General features: G+C 52.1%; 3 protein-coding genes across 3 annotated transcripts; 2 read left to right on the top strand and 1 right to left on the bottom strand.

Annotated features, from left to right (window-relative positions):
* Positions 1-7,117: 7,117 nt before the first annotated feature.
* KRP23_170 (uncharacterized protein) lies at positions 7,118-7,366 on the bottom strand (the record flags this gene model as incomplete). The annotated part of the gene is made up of 1 exon (XM_067885936.1): positions 7,118-7,366. The coding sequence occupies one exon, from the start codon at positions 7,364-7,366 to the stop codon at positions 7,118-7,120; it is 249 nt and encodes an 82-aa protein (XP_067750725.1).
* Positions 7,367-10,335: 2,969 nt separating this feature from the next.
* KRP23_169 (SWI/SNF complex subunit SWI3) lies at positions 10,336-12,183 on the top strand (the record flags this gene model as incomplete). Its single annotated transcript, XM_067885824.1, has 1 exon — positions 10,336-12,183. The coding sequence occupies one exon, from the start codon at positions 10,336-10,338 to the stop codon at positions 12,181-12,183; it is 1,848 nt and encodes a 615-aa protein (XP_067750724.1).
* A 210-nt stretch (positions 12,184-12,393) lies between these two features.
* On the top strand, positions 12,394-14,879 carry KRP23_168 (uncharacterized protein; the record flags this gene model as incomplete). The annotated part of the gene is made up of 5 exons (XM_067885713.1): positions 12,394-12,498; positions 12,562-12,806; positions 12,881-13,014; positions 13,084-14,171; positions 14,238-14,879. The coding sequence occupies 5 exons, from the start codon at positions 12,394-12,396 to the stop codon at positions 14,877-14,879; spliced, it is 2,214 nt and encodes a 737-aa protein (XP_067750723.1).
* Positions 14,880-15,215: the final 336 nt, after the last annotated feature.

Here is a 15,215-nt window from a genome sequence, read left to right as displayed (position 1 = left end):
AATCCCCAAGAGGAACACTGGGTTGCGGTCAAGCGTATATTTCGCTACCAAGACGCATGGCATCTGCTTCAAGCCGGGCGACAAGATCGACTTTCGTGACTACTCGGATGCGGACTGGACCGGCGACCTCGCCGACCGCAAATCCACTTCAGGCTACAATTTCATGCTGATTAATGCGCCTGTGAGCTGGGGAAGCAAGAAGCAGTCAAGCGTGTCGCTGTCTACGAGCGAAGCGGCGTACATCGCGCTCAGTCTGGCTATCCAAGAGGGCAAGTGGATCCATCGCCTGCTGTGCGAGATTCTGGCGGCTGCCAATGACACGGGACCCGAGCTCATGATCCGCGAAGACAACCAGTCGTGTATCAAGATGACCAAGAACCCGGTGAACCACGGCCGCGCCAAGCACATCGACATCAAGTACCACCACATCCGTGACAAAGTGAAACGCGGTGAAGTGAAGCTCCAGTATTGCGAGACTTCTGTGATGCTGGCGGACATCATGACGAAGGCGCTTGCGGGACCACGCCACACGGAGCTGACGGCGGCTCTCGCCATTCATGGGAGGGGGGCGTATTGAGAGTATTGAGGGTTACCGGTTTGGTATCGGTTGTTGACCGTGAACCGGTTAACCCGAATCGGTCCAATCCGAACCCACACCGATTACGCCACCGACGATTACGCCACCTGTGCGTACAAGATTGTAGGTACAAGATGGGATTCGACGTGGCGCTCTCTCATTGGCTGAAGTAACTCAGTATATAGTAAAGAATCAAGTAGTGTGTATCCAGTAGGTCTAGAGTTGCGAGAAGGCAAGCGAGCAAAAGACCTCAATCAATCACTTTCGAATCTTCATTCTACCCCTCAAGTGGTTTCCAGTCTCCGCTCCGGTCTCGCCCAGAGTGCTGCCCTCCCTCCGGTTCGTCAAGCTTCACGGTGTCCAAGATCCATACCTTCCATCAGAAGTAATGATCTGGTTGATTGCCCTGATTGAAATATACATAAACATTGTCGATCAATAGTGACCGTTGTTCGGTTTGTGTCTGAAGCAGTTCCATCAGAATCCCTAGTAGCCCCAACACTGGAAACATCCAGAAACATGTCGTTCAGGAGTTTCACGTACTCAGATTCAAGCTCCGAGGAAACTTCGTGCCGACCGTCACCAATTCGAAGGAGGTAATCAGAAAATTATTGCACGTGTTGTGCTGAGTCAGGATTCGGGGCTGTCCTAACACGCATATTGATGGATAAGTGCAGACACTCAAAGTCTTTCCAAGGTCGGGATGTTTCTACGATAATATCGCCTTGGCGGTTTCTCGAAGAACCTTCCGGTTGTGCTCTTCAATCCCCCTGTATGAAAAGTCCTTTCTCAGCGCTGGCAGATGAGAGACCCATAAGTCTCGGGGAGAAGTGGGGTTGAAGTACACTAAAGAACATCGAACAGGTGTCGCAACTATCCAGGCATCTGAAGAGAAGAAGCTGGTTTTCTTCGCTCGACTCAAGCATCCCCATAGCTAGAGCAGCCGCCTTGAAAGAAGGGATGAATTCTCCATCGACCGTTCGAAGATCCTCAAAAGAAATGAGGCCATGACGGTTGCACAACAACAACCGAATGTAAAACCGATTGGCATCGCGAGGCGAATCAGAGATCATTCGACCAATGACCTTGTCTGCACCTCTCCTTCTCGGCATCCATCTGCACCGAGGTCCGATCTTTTTCCAGACGAAGTAAATGTGCATCTCATGACAAAGAAGTTCCTGGGCTACTAACCCTTCAGGAGAGTTACCACACAGTTCAAAGAATGCAGTAAGTATCGTAAATCGGTTAAGCTCTAAGACGTCCTGGATTCGAGCTGTTGTCGAGTAATGAATCAACTGCTTTCCCTCCTCGTGAACAGGCAGCCGGTGACCGTGGTGAGATTTCTTCTGCGTGTCGTGCTTGAATATCGCCCAACAGGCCTCTGGCGGTGACAAATAGCGAGCATAAAAATATTGCTGAATTTCATCAACAGCCTCCTCGGCCGCACTAGACGCATTAGACCCTGCCGGATTCCCTCGTTGTCGTCTACATCCAAGTGCGATCGCAGCACGATCTTTCCCCTTGTACAAATACTTCGCAAACTGTACAATCGAGCAGATCTCCACGTTTACATGACAGTTGTACTTCTGGCAAAGGTACAGGTTGTATGGGACTACCCATCGGTTGTCCGCAATGACCGTCTCACGTCTAGACTTCGGCCCGTTTCGGCGGGAACGCTTGATTTACTTGGACACGAACCGCACTGACGAAGCCCATTGAGAACTCGTAGGCTGTTCGGGATCGATATGACCCGGTTTGCGACGGCGATAGAGTGGATAGCCGTCTCCATCTACCTGGGTCTCCTCCACATACTCCTTCGAAAGCGCTTGGAGCATTTGCCATCTTCGCCAACACACGGATTGTTGATACTTTTTCCACAGGGGCTATGTATTGTGGTTTTCGTCTAAATTTGCCGTTTTTACGTGGTTTGCAAAATCGACATTAAGTCAACAGCGTGCGCTGATTGGAGAAAATGTACTCACTTTGCCTGCGTGCCGCAGACCAAAGAGCCGCGCGCGCTACAAGGCGGTTCCGATTGAGCGCTCGTACACGACGACCAAGGCGCCTTCGACCTACACTAGGGACTGAGGAGGACCAAGAAGTGCAGCGGTAGCCCGTTGGAGCAGCGGTAGGAGCCCCACAGTAAGAGCATCCTCGAAACCTGAGCCGACAAACAAAGGTACTGATGCAATGTCAAAGATGACATCTTGCAGCCTCGCCACAACCTCCCGAATCGAGGCTTCTTCAGGAGCGCCGGGACGATCGGTGTGCTGGGGACGCATGCAAGCACCCTTAAACTCTTCGAGGGCTAGAGCATTTGGAATGCCGAGTCCGTACTCGTAGATCAGCATTGGGGCTGTGTCATCTCGACGCGAGGTCAGCCATTAATTCCAGGCTACCTCAGACTTCTTCGTTGGAACGAGGTGCGAGTCCCACTTAAATTGCATCGATCTGTACCACGCTGCTTCAGTGGGGTCTGCGATCGACCAGACATCATCCTGATTTACCGCTAACCCCTTCAAGCGGCACCTAAATTGCTCCCACAGTTTATGCATGATGTCGCTGAAGGTGGCCCCATTAGCAGCGAAGACCTCAAGCATTGTGGCTGAGGTGTTTCGACTTTCGACAGTGTCTTCACGAGAGGCTGCATCAGCAGCTGTAGCCGATGCTGGTTTGCTTCATCATGCTCTGCACTCGCTGGCGAAGCATCAAGCGAAACGCGAGCTTGGCGATGGGATGGTGTTGCTAATGGTGACAGCGATTGAGGTGGCGTTCGCTCGCGCAGCGGATACGGCGACACGCGAGTCGTCCGGGACGGAGTTGACCGTGGCGTCATTTGCATGGCCCTGCGACGTCGGCTTGTTGGCGGTGATTCGCGCGAACTTGTCGCTTCGTCTCCTTGGCTGGTGGTGGTGGCTGCTGCAACAGCACTGACGGTTTCTTCATCGTCAACAACCATGTTGCTGCCTTCCGCTGGCTGCTGGTGGGGTGCAATCTGCAGTGTGCTCGAGAAGAGTGCGCAAAGATTTGACCGTGTGGTGCACACATTATCTCTCTTAACACATGAACAATGCAATTAGACAGGCTTGCGCGATTGCCTGCGCGGTTGATTCAACCAATCGCGCATGGAAATTTTGAGTAGAAAGCACAATATCATGCAAGTAGATACGGTCTCGTATAGACCAGGAAACGCCTCTCTGTCTGGAATCTCGGCACGTACTTGTCATACTCAGCTGGCGTCCGGGGTTTAGAATCGCCTTCTAAAATGACCAAGATGTGCATATGAGGCAATCTGCGCTTCTGGAACCTGATCACGTACACATACGCTTGCGTTTTACCAAAAACATGCTTCATGATAGTATCTTCCAGTATTGTTCGTAGCTTCATGTTGAATACACGCGCAACACTATCGGGGCGATCGGAAGCAGTTTGCTCAGGAAACAGATTGTCCTGAATCTCTAGCCTCTTCGGACTTGTAGTAACCGTGATGAAAAGGTCGGCTTTACCGTACTCATGGACGATCGCCATGGAATCGTACAAGTCCTGATGCTGGCAGACCACGGATTGACGCGCACTGTCCCGGATCGTCGACCCATCTTATGCCTTCACATAAGTTTCCGGGTCTCGCCCGTAGGCAAATAAATGGATATTGTAGCGGATCGTTAGGGTGATTATAACGGCGAGGGTCAACCCGCGGATTGTCAAGGAGGACCAAGCACATCTCCTGAATGCCTTCAGTATGTTCCCGTGCGCTCTGGTATACAGTTGCCAACGGGTTGAACTCGTGCAAAATTGTCTGAAGCTCACCAAGAATGACGTGGTTCAGACCCGATTAAATAGCCCCTACAGCTGGCGTTTAGCAGTTCAAGAGACCGGAGCATAGACCCACCGTGACGACAGCAAACATTCCTGTCTGGAAGTGCGTGACGCGGAGGTTCAAAATCGTCCGAAGTCGTCAAAGCGGCCTTCCGCGGAGAACGGCGGAGTCGAGATGAGCGTTCCAGCGGCACCACCGGAGGTAATTCTTCTTCACGTATCGTGTTCGGGGCCCTCCTCTTACCTCCGTCACCACCCGGTAGTCTGTTCTGCAGGCTCGGGTATGATCCGAGTTGCCAAATATCCCTAGACAACAGCTGGTCAGCTTTGTTGGCTTTATCGTACGTGGTCGTCATGTTGACGATGATCTTCTCAAGTGTATCGACGCAGTCCAACCCGGATTCCAAAATCCCACGGAGTCGAGCAAATCTATCGCCAGTGGGCAAGGACGACACAAGCATCCCACTAAAACTACTGGGTCATTCCGACTGTTTGCAGTCATGTACGTAGACGAATTATCGAATTAAGGTGCCCTTCAACGTCACTAGCCGGTGTACACCGCGCAGCCTCCATTTCAGCGTACAGTCGACATTTAGTCAGAGCGCGAGTCTGCTCATTCACCGTGCCATCGAACCGAATGCTTAGATATGTCCGCATCGAAGTACCATCGTTCTGCTGTCCGAAGTCAGTTTTAACCGACGCAAAGATTACCCGCTGGACAGTCCTTTGATTGTCTTCCCACACAGCTACCTGATCCGTGATGCTAATTGGACCCCGCAACAGGACTCCAGTCGCAATGCGAAACAAATCTCCTTTGTGAAATGCCAGCTCCACCAGTACGGCCAATTCTGACCGCTTCATCGTATCGGACGGCTGGTCTTCCCCGATACCCCCACTTCCCACAACGACTTGTTTGGGCTCGTAAACCTATTGTAATGCGAGTGCCAGCGGCGGGAAATAAAATAAATTCATTCTTACCTATGGTGTTTCCGCTAATCTTCGCCGAGCCAATTCTTGTCATCTTGAGGTGGTCTTCTTGGCTCCATCACTCAAACCGCAATCTAACAGAGAGCGTAGAGCTTTGTTGATGTCCGCATTCCTGCAGCTGGTCTTACAGACCACTGCTCGACAGCCGGTCCGTTCATAAGTATATCCTGACATCCATATTGACCTTGAACCAAACTACGAGTGCCTTGAATGACCAAGACTTTCGATTTGTCGAGTTGAAGCACCCAATCTACAAGCCACTTCACAAATTTAGAGCAAATATCTTGTTTTTCTTTACTGCTTGCTCCTTGTTTTTCCTGACCCAAACTTTCCAACGAAAAACAGAATATGATCGCACCCAATACTCTTGAATTTCCTCCTTGCGGATGTTCAATACCCTTACGGAAGAAAGCGATGAATTCCGGCATGCGCGAGAACGTACTTCGAACGAACGGTATTTGCTGTCCAGTACACGATACCTTCGCCTCGCGAATGCTTTGCATTTGCCCCCGTAAGCTTGGTATCGAACACGTTTTCCATTTTACAAAGTATTTCACCGATATAAAAAACGCTTTTCCAGGTACTAGAAATAACTTTTTGCATGTCTGTTGCATGTCCAGACACCATGAAAGCACTGGTTGTGAAGGCCTCTCTATAGTGAACTATCTACCAACCTAAAGTTGGCGCTTTGCATTCTCCCGATTCGACTAGAGATGTTGTTGTTTCTCAAGGTTAACCACCGTTTCTGGGGAGCTGCAACGGTCTCGAAGGTTGTCCCAATGCTTAGCTTTACATGCTAGTCGTAACTACAAAATACAAGTTGCCATCTTGTTGCAATATACAAATAACTCATTTTTGTCGTAGTCAACAGCTCCGCAGAATAACTTATTGTGGTGATGGCCTGAAATGGGATTGCAGAGCCATTTACAGAGGGCCTGCCTCTCGCTCTGCAATATTCCTTGCAACCCGAAAGGCCGCCTTTCCCGCCCTCCCCGAACTCATGCATTTCAAGAGCGTGTCTTCTCCACGGGATCCTTTGTCATGAGCCCCCGTCGCACCAGCACAGACAACTTTCGAGCAGAGATGCAGGTGCTCATGAAGCACAATCGTCACGAGATCCGATGACGAACGAGCAATCTTCGAGAATGTGGACCACACAACAATTGCTTAGTTGTAGTCAGTAGTTCGATAGTACTATAGTACTTCTACTACAGTAACAAGGAAGGTCAGAGCAAGCTACTACTACTACTACTACTACTACCAGAAGTAGTTCAAAAGAATAGCCGCTACTACCAAGCCCTACAGTCCAAATGCAAGAGCTAACGAGTCGACCACTCCTGGTGCCTCTAGGTTGTATTATGTTCTAAGCATATTGGCCTCCTTACTCCGGTATCAGAAGCACTCCTAGCAATGTTGTCACCATTCTCATGGCAAGGGGCATATATCCCCGTCCTTCCGACGTCTCTTTTCGACGTAGGTGCACGTATGAATACCTCCAAGGAGCTACGATGCTAGGCAAAACCTCCATCTAGGAAATACGACGCCTCAAAAGAAATATGCATGTAGTACTACAGTATCAGTGTCGAATAACCTTGACAGAGAAGAAAGACTGAGAAAACTAGCGTTTTGGATTCAAGTTTCTGAACATTATTTATCCCTCCACACACTACACGCTTTTACATGGCTTGCACGCGCTGTCGGAGTCGGTCAGCATGCCGGCAGCGTAGGTACTTCCTCTTACTCATTATCGACCTGTTCGCTAGATCTCAGCGTGCGGCCATTGGCAGCAGGACTTGGGGTCGGGAACTTGGTGTAGTACAGCTTGCGGCCATTGGCAGCAGGACTCGGGGTCGGGAACTTGGTGTAGTACAGCTTGCGGTTCTCAGCTGTGTCCTTCTTGGCATCGGCAGTAGGCGAGGCATCGGTCGGAGCGAAGCACAACGTGACAGCGATGGCGGCGATGAAGAGGGTCTTGACGAGCTGCATGGTTCTTGGCTTGGCTTTCCAATTATTCTTGAGAAACGCGAGGCAAATCGGACAATGAAGTGAACATCAGGCCAGGCGCTCTTGTGAACGAACACACGATTGCGGTGCATACAGTTGGGATCACGGCAGGCAGATCGCGATGCACGTCTCATTACGTGCGCTTGGATTTCGCGGTGGGATCGTGGGATAGTGACAGCTGACGGTGACATCACAAACTGCGTTATTTGGTATGAAAAAGCACGAATATGTACATTGGATGCTTATTTTAGTATTAAAATATACATGTACTGAGCTATTCGGTGTCCAGGTACGGGGATACGTACCTTCGTGTTCTGTTGTCTAAGCATTATCTTAATACCAGCGCCGAGCATTCACGAGGATAACCGCACCGTGAGGTGAGCCGTGGAAATTCTGTGCATGAACTGCGGACTCTAACTTTTCAGTTTCATAGACTCAGCATCCTAACTCGGTCATAATTGCTTCTGGAGCTTCTGCAAACTGCAGTAAGAACGTGGACAACTATTGAACTACGGGCATGTATACGGTGCGGTACGACATACTAGTACACACTTCAAACCCATCTGGAATATGAGCGGTCGTGGTCGTAGTTGACAAGCAGTCTGGATTCTATCGTTCCCAGACGGTATTGGGAGCATGTATCCAATAATTGGATAAAGACAGCAGTGCTCGTGTGACGGCGACGTATTAAGGCGGCTTCAATGCTACAGGTAACGATTGCCATGCCAACGATTTCTGTTGTCATCGCGATTCCCATTCACTAATGTCGCTCGACTTGCAAACACCGTATCTGACTTATCGTCGGGGAGATTGACAGGGGTAACTCGCCACGGCGGTAGCGGACGGAGACTTTGCCAAACATGTACACGTACATTTCACATATGCTTACGCTGCACTCCACCCTCTTAAGCGCGCGGCGGCGAGCTCGCGGCGATCGCACCACCACCACCACAGTGCAGCAACAGCAGCAGCCTAGTCGCGCGCGTCGAGCAGCAGCTCGCGCAGCTCCTTGCCGAACTTCTTCTTGTACACGGGCTTGATGTCGCGCAGCACGACGTGGTACCGCACCACGGCCCTCACGCATCATAGCAATGCCTTCGTTAACTTCGCTCATGGGCATTTGCTGAACAATGGCGCGCACGTTCAACCTTATCCTAGACATAAACAACGTACTCGTCCTCCACATCGTTTCGTCCTCGTCCTCCCCCAAGTGCATGAAGCAAGCAGAATTCTTCGAGACCCATTGAAGCATCCGTCCTTCATCCCAGAGCAGCTCGAACTCACGTTTGATCGAATCAAGGCGCGCCTGAGCCGTGTGCGTCTCAAACGTCTCTGCATGGCGGGCTCCATCGAACGCGACCGTGCTGTAGTTGCCCGTGCCTTGTAAAACAAACTGCCAGGCCGGAGTACCCGCTGCGGCACTGCTTTCACCATCGCCTGGCGCTACAGATGAACATTTCCGCGGGTATCTATCTCAACTTTCCGGTTGTTTTGCACGGCAACAGACCACATGTGCTGGTCAAACTCAACGGTGTGTGCTCCAACAATAGGACCACGCAATACAATAGTATGTTCCCAATTCATCGTCACTCCCCCCACACTCCAATTGCAGCTTCCCATCGTCAATATATATGTCTCCGTCGATAATCGCTATGCTCCAGTCCATGAGTTTGGGGCCTGCGTGAAATACGTTGACCCCGTTTTCGATCAGTTTTTTTTTATCATTGCTGAGCTTTTCTCGGTGACTTGCGCCCGATCAACGAGAACACGAACCGTGACACGCTGGGAGGCACGGATGATAGCGTCTGTCAGTTCAGGATGCGTCAAGATGAACATAGCGATATCTACTGAGGTCTCTGCGCCGTCGAGCAAATCAATGAGCTCCTGAGGTGCAGCTTGGTCGCGAGAAAACCAGTAGTCTACAACTGCATTTTGTAGTCTACACAATATGTCATGCTCCATGCGGCCAAATACTCGACGGTCGACCCCCATTATCCTTGCGATGTCCTTGAGCGATAGGGTTTGTGTGACGCTAAGACCTCGTTTCAGCATTTCCACCACGAAACGCATGGGGGTCCACCGACGGGGTTTACCTGACTTGGACTCGTCTTGACTGGGCTGGGGGTGGACGATGGCGTCGATCGTGCTGCGGGCGTGTCCTGTGCTTCGATGCAGCTGGGTAATTTTCTCCCCATTCTGGTATCGCTTGCGAATCTCGAACTTCTCTGATGGGGTTAGTCGCGAACGTTTCTTGGGCCGCGTACTTCGCGTTCTGTAGGCATTCGGTATAACGCGTCGTGATGCAATGTACTCCCGAATGGTGGAGAGAGCGGCGTTTTCCGCTGCTGGCACACTTGCGAGCGCGACAGCGTACTGGGGGCGGGTGGGCTGGTGGAGTTCTGGGCAAGTGGCATTTCTCCGACGGGAGGAGGGACCACATTCTCCCCCTCGTGCGCGTCGTGCAGTTCTCGCGTCTCAGACATCTTTTCCAGAAAAAAAATGACGTGCATCCGGAAGTGGAACGTGTTATTTTATATATTAACTGTACGAGAACCACAGCCTCCCCATATCTTATAATAAAGAAAAAGATGCCAAACCTGTAAAACAATATATTCTTTAGCAAACCTTTTTGCCAAAACCTCTGAAAAAATATGCCATCAAACATTTGGTTTCACAGGTTTGCAAACTTTTCGCTCTCAATTTGTCGATGCCATCAATTCTCACAGGCCCGTGGTCTGGCGGCCAATCAAAGTTCACAAACGTTGTGCCACAAATTTCACCTGGGAAAGTTAACTTAAGAGATTTGTCGTATACGGACCAGAAAGATTGAGACTGGTGTATTCCACACACCAGTCTCTAGCGCCAACACACGGCCACCTGTGCTCATGGCGTCTCCGATGGATTCCAGCGTGTCCAGTGCCGTCCCCACAGCGTCCACGTCAGCGCCAAGCATGTCCACAGCTGCCTCTGCGTCCTCCTTACTCAACGCGACTTCTGCCACCTCCAGCATCGCCGTAGAATCCTCGCAACCCGCCGCCAACGCCGACTCGGACCCTCTCACAGACCATGACGACTCGGAGGGCGCTAAATCCGTCGCCGTGCCGCGCTGCAGCACGTGGTTCGCCATGGACAAGATCAATCCCATCGAGAAGCGCATGCTGCCCGAGTTTTTTGCGGAAAGCGCCTCCAAAACGGCCGAGATTTACCTCAAATACCGCAACTACATGGTGCACGCGTACCGCCAGCAGCCGGGCGTGTACCTGACGGCCACGGCCTGTCGCCGCAACTTGGCGGGCGATGCCTGCGCCATCTTGAGAGTGCACGAGTTTCTGACGCACTGGGGGCTTATCAACTTCCACGTTCCCCCTCACGCCATGCCCCCTGCTGTCCACTCGAACTACGCCCTTAAAACCGCTGAGAACAGTGACAATAGGGGACAACAAGGCCCTGTGGCCATGCTCGTGGCTGCTAAGAAAGAGAACGCGCGTCGGGTGGACGTCCCACTGGCGTGCGAAGCTTGTGGCACCGCTAGGGGAGCGGAAGACGCGTTTTTCGAGCTCACGGCGGAGGCGAAGAAGAAGGTCACGAGCAATGGAGCGGCGAGTAGTGCGGCCGGTAATGCAACGCCGATGGCCACGACGGCCAATGGCAAAGCAGGCAACGAAGGCAGGGAGCTGACGGTGGGCGGCTTTGCACTGAGACCTGGCAGCGGCATTTGCGAGGAGTGCTACATCCGTGGAGCGTTCCCGGAGGGATACGACGCCTCGGATTTTGAGCTGATGCCAACCGTGGCGCAGAATACCTCGGCGACGGCCAAGTGGACGCAGGAGGAGACGAACTTGCTGCTGGAGGCTGTGAGCAACACGCGGTCGAACAGGATCAAGGACGCTGAGAACGACGACGACGACGGCAGTTGCGACTGGAACTTTGTCGCCTCGAAAGTCGGCACTAAAACGGCGGACGAGTGCTTGCTGCACTTTTTGGAGATGTCACTGCTGAACCAGACGTCACCGAGTCAGAGGGGGAGGCTTGAAGCCTCGATCCAGTCGCTGCGGCCGTTTACTGCTGGCGAGGCCCTGAACGCTCCTGTGTTGGATCTGGCGGCTCTCGTGGAGCAAGTTGACCCGTTCGTCGCGAAGGCGGCGGCGCATGCTGCGATTGGTGCGATCAGGCGTCTTCACACGATGCCTGCGGTGGCAAAAACTTCTGAACAGGAGACACTGGCGACCACCGAGACGACCGCAGTGGAAGGAGCCCCAGTTAAGGTTGAGAGCACCACAGGCCCGGTCAAAGCCAGTGATTCTTCTCCTACTACGCTTGAAAGTGCAGCGGCGGCTATTGTAAGCAGTGCGGATGCTGCAGGGATCGCGTCTACCATCAAGTCAGAGGACGCATCCGCGGACGGCGATGTGGCCATGGAGGATGTGTCAGCTTCGGCTACAACAACCGCTTCTGCTACTACGACTCAGGATGATGGCAAGAGTGACTCTGCACCCGTCTCCAAGGAAATGGTGGCTGTCACGGAGGAGGCCGCCACTGCCACTACAGTTGCGTTGTTAGCAACACGAGCACAAAAGATGGCAGACGACACTGCTTCTGGCCCCGTACGAGACTTGGTGAACCAACTGCTTGAGAATCAATTGCGGCAAATGGAGCTGAAGATGCAGCAGCTGAGTGTATTGGAGCAGGCGATCATCGCTGAGAAGGAGCAGCTCGCAAAGGAGAAGTACCAGCTCTACGTGGACAGACTAGCATTCGCCCACGAAAAGCTGAACGGCCGATCACAACTGGGACCTTAGGTTCTTGCCATGCCACGGAAAGACCAAGGAATTTGACATGCCAGTACTGTGCGGCGCTCTGGTGTAGCAGCATGACGAGAAAGTAGTAGCTATTGAGATGTCGGTTGGAAGACCGTTCATGGTACGTTTTTGCGCAAAAATAATAGACGGTTGAGCCTCCACAGGTGGTGAAGCGTCTCGTGGCATCGCTTAGCAGGAAGCGTTTTCGATATGGAGAGAGTATATGCAGGAACAACACCACTCGAGTCTCAAGATGCAGCAGCAGTCTCGGCGAAAGCGACAGTTGAGCCGCCTACATGCGTTGTGCGAGCGAAGGTGAGCCCCCTGAGTTGCCAGCGTGCTCGTAACCAGCGTCTGACTCTGGTCTCAACCTTGCAGAACGACCAAATTGTTCTAGATGCGTTGATAAACCCTGTCGCCAATGTGAAGAGCGTGGAGCTGCGCAACTTTAACCTGGACGAGTTGAACACACAGCACCTGAACTCCTTGTTCGGTGGATGCGCTGAGGAATGCCAAAGTCTGTCGCTGGAGAAGTGTTCGCTGTCCGGAGATCGGTTTTTCGCGATGGCGACAGAACGACTAACGAGAAATCGGGTCAAGCTGGTGCACTTCCGCGTGAGAAGGTGCGCTCGTGCGGTCTCTGCAATGCATGTGCATATTTTCCCTCACGTTCTGTTGTTGTGGGCGTGAATCGTAGCTGCCAGCAAGTGAGCATGACCTCCCTTATTGCAATGTCGACACTCTTTACCTCGTCACTCGTAACCCTGGAGCTATCCTCTTGCAAGCTGCCGCGGCAAGCTGGTATTATCTTGAGCCAGTCACTCCAAGCTTGTACGTCATTGCGTCATCTCTTGTTAGCCGACAACAATATTCGTGATGGTGGTTTGCGCGCCATCGCAGATGCGCTCAAGCTGCTTCATGCATCGAGCGGCAGTGCTGTGGCGGTAGTACTCGGCCAAGAAAATGATATGCCGCCATCGGTACTGGAGCAACTTGATATTTCTCGAAATGGAATAACGTCGGCGGGGTTTGCTTCCTTGATGCAGCTCCCACTGCGATGTCTGAGTGCAGCTGGCAACGCCATCAACAGCGGAGTCGGCTCGTTGCTGCTTAACAACGCCTCAACTCTGGAGACACTTTGTCTGCTGGGGAACCCTCTTTCAGAGGATGGAAAGCTTGACCTGGTTCGATCGCTCTTTAGACGGCGTGATAAAGCTGGCAAAAACGCGCTGCGGGAGCTTGATCTGCGGGCGTGCGGCTTCAATTCACCAGGTAGCCTGGACTTGCTGCAACGCAGTTTCCTGCAAGCAGCCACAGCAGGTCAGCAGTGTTCTCTTCAGACATTGTACTTCGATGAAAGTGCACTTCCCACGGACGAAGGTACCGATGATACAAGCTTCAAGGAAGGCTGTGAATGTTTGAAGGAAGTGGCCAAGGCAAACTTTCCAGGTCTTCGCCTTCGCTTCCAGTCAGATTGCCACGTGGAGAATCTACCAGATCCCATGCAACTTACCAGTCAGCCACGAGGCGCTCGCTCTCTTCGCACCGCCAGCGAACGGGCAGCACAAGCCAAAGCAGCAACTTTCGCAAGGACGCTGGGGCTGAGTACTGATCTCGAAGCCGTGGTGATGGCGACCAAGACTAGTGTAAATGCCACCTTGGCTTCAGTTGCCAGCCTCCCCAGCTCTCCATTGTCAGGACAACCCCAAGTCCCGAGTACGGAATACACTCGTCCAGATGAGTCCGTCATTCTTCACTCTATCGCTCCTGATCTACCGAGGAAGCCTTTGGCGATAACAACTGCCGTGGTTCAAGCGCAACCACTCCAGCCATCCGGCATCACAAGCTCTCCGGCGATGCGGACCGAGCCGATACACCATGTCGACGTCGAGTATATTGTCAGCAAGACTATCGAATGCATGAGCCACAATTTCGAGCTACGACTTGGGCAATTCCTATCGCGTATGGAGACACAACAGCAAGAGAGGGTACGCAATTGCTTCATACCTTTTTCTCTCCAGCACCTACTAACTCGATTTCTCTTTTGTAAACAGAATTCATCACAAGTACAATTCCTAGCAGCCAAAGTGGAAGCATGTGAACGCGCGCTACCGCGATTGGAGGCACGCTTGGACATGCTGACGGATCGTGTTGCAGCGGGGAGTGCACAACTATCAAAGCTGCAGACTGATGTTGCACTGCAGCTGCAACAGGTTCGGCAGGAAGCGCTTACGCAGATGTCCAACCAGTACAGCAATTCAGGAGGATTCCATTCGACGCAATTATCTCCTACGATGTCTCTTTCTTCTCGGATGCAAGGCCAGGTGGACGAACTGGTATCCAGCAGAGTCCAAGCCAGTGAACAGCGCCTATACGCTGAATTAGATCGTGTTCGTGCTGACCAAGCCAATGCAACGCCGACGGACCCTCACGCAGTGGTGAACGCTGTTTCGGTTCACTTGACACAGTTCAAACGCGAGTTTGACGCCAACCAAGCTGGGGTACTGCGCCAATTCACTGAGAGCGTGAGCTCTGATGGCCACCGACTCGAAGAACGCATCACACAGGTGGAAGTTCAAATTGGCAGTCTTGAGTCTGTGATCCAATCCGAGCAGCAAGCGTCGCTGTTGGCTCTGGAGGCGATCTCTGATGCTTTCAACGACCCTGCTGCTCCGATCTCGACACGGAAAATGTAGAGAGGTCTCAAGCATGTTGTCATCCAAGACTTCCTACAAACTTGAGGGAGTCACGGTATATATACAGCATGACACCAAACGCTATTGATCGGCATCTACTGTGTGTGTGCGTGACGTTTTTCCCGGCTTGCGCTCGCTACCGTTCAATGTTTCCCCCAACTGAGGTGCGATCAAGAATCTTCACTGAAGACACATCTAGAGCGGAACCAAATGCAGATCCATCCGTACGTGTACCCATCACGCGTTAATAAAAGTTGGTGTTTTAGATCTTGGGATCGGGTCGACAGAAACGGAGGCGATGCGTGCACATTGCGAAGGCATGGCCACGCTTGAGAT

This window comes from Phytophthora ramorum (genome assembly GCF_020800215.1).
Source record: "Phytophthora ramorum isolate Pr-102 chromosome Unknown Phyram_PR-102_s0001, whole genome shotgun sequence".
Taxonomy (NCBI): Eukaryota; Oomycota; class Peronosporomycetes; order Peronosporales; family Peronosporaceae; genus Phytophthora; species Phytophthora ramorum.
The sequence above is the reverse complement of the archived record's forward strand: the minus strand, read 5'-3'. Positions and strand labels throughout refer to the sequence as shown.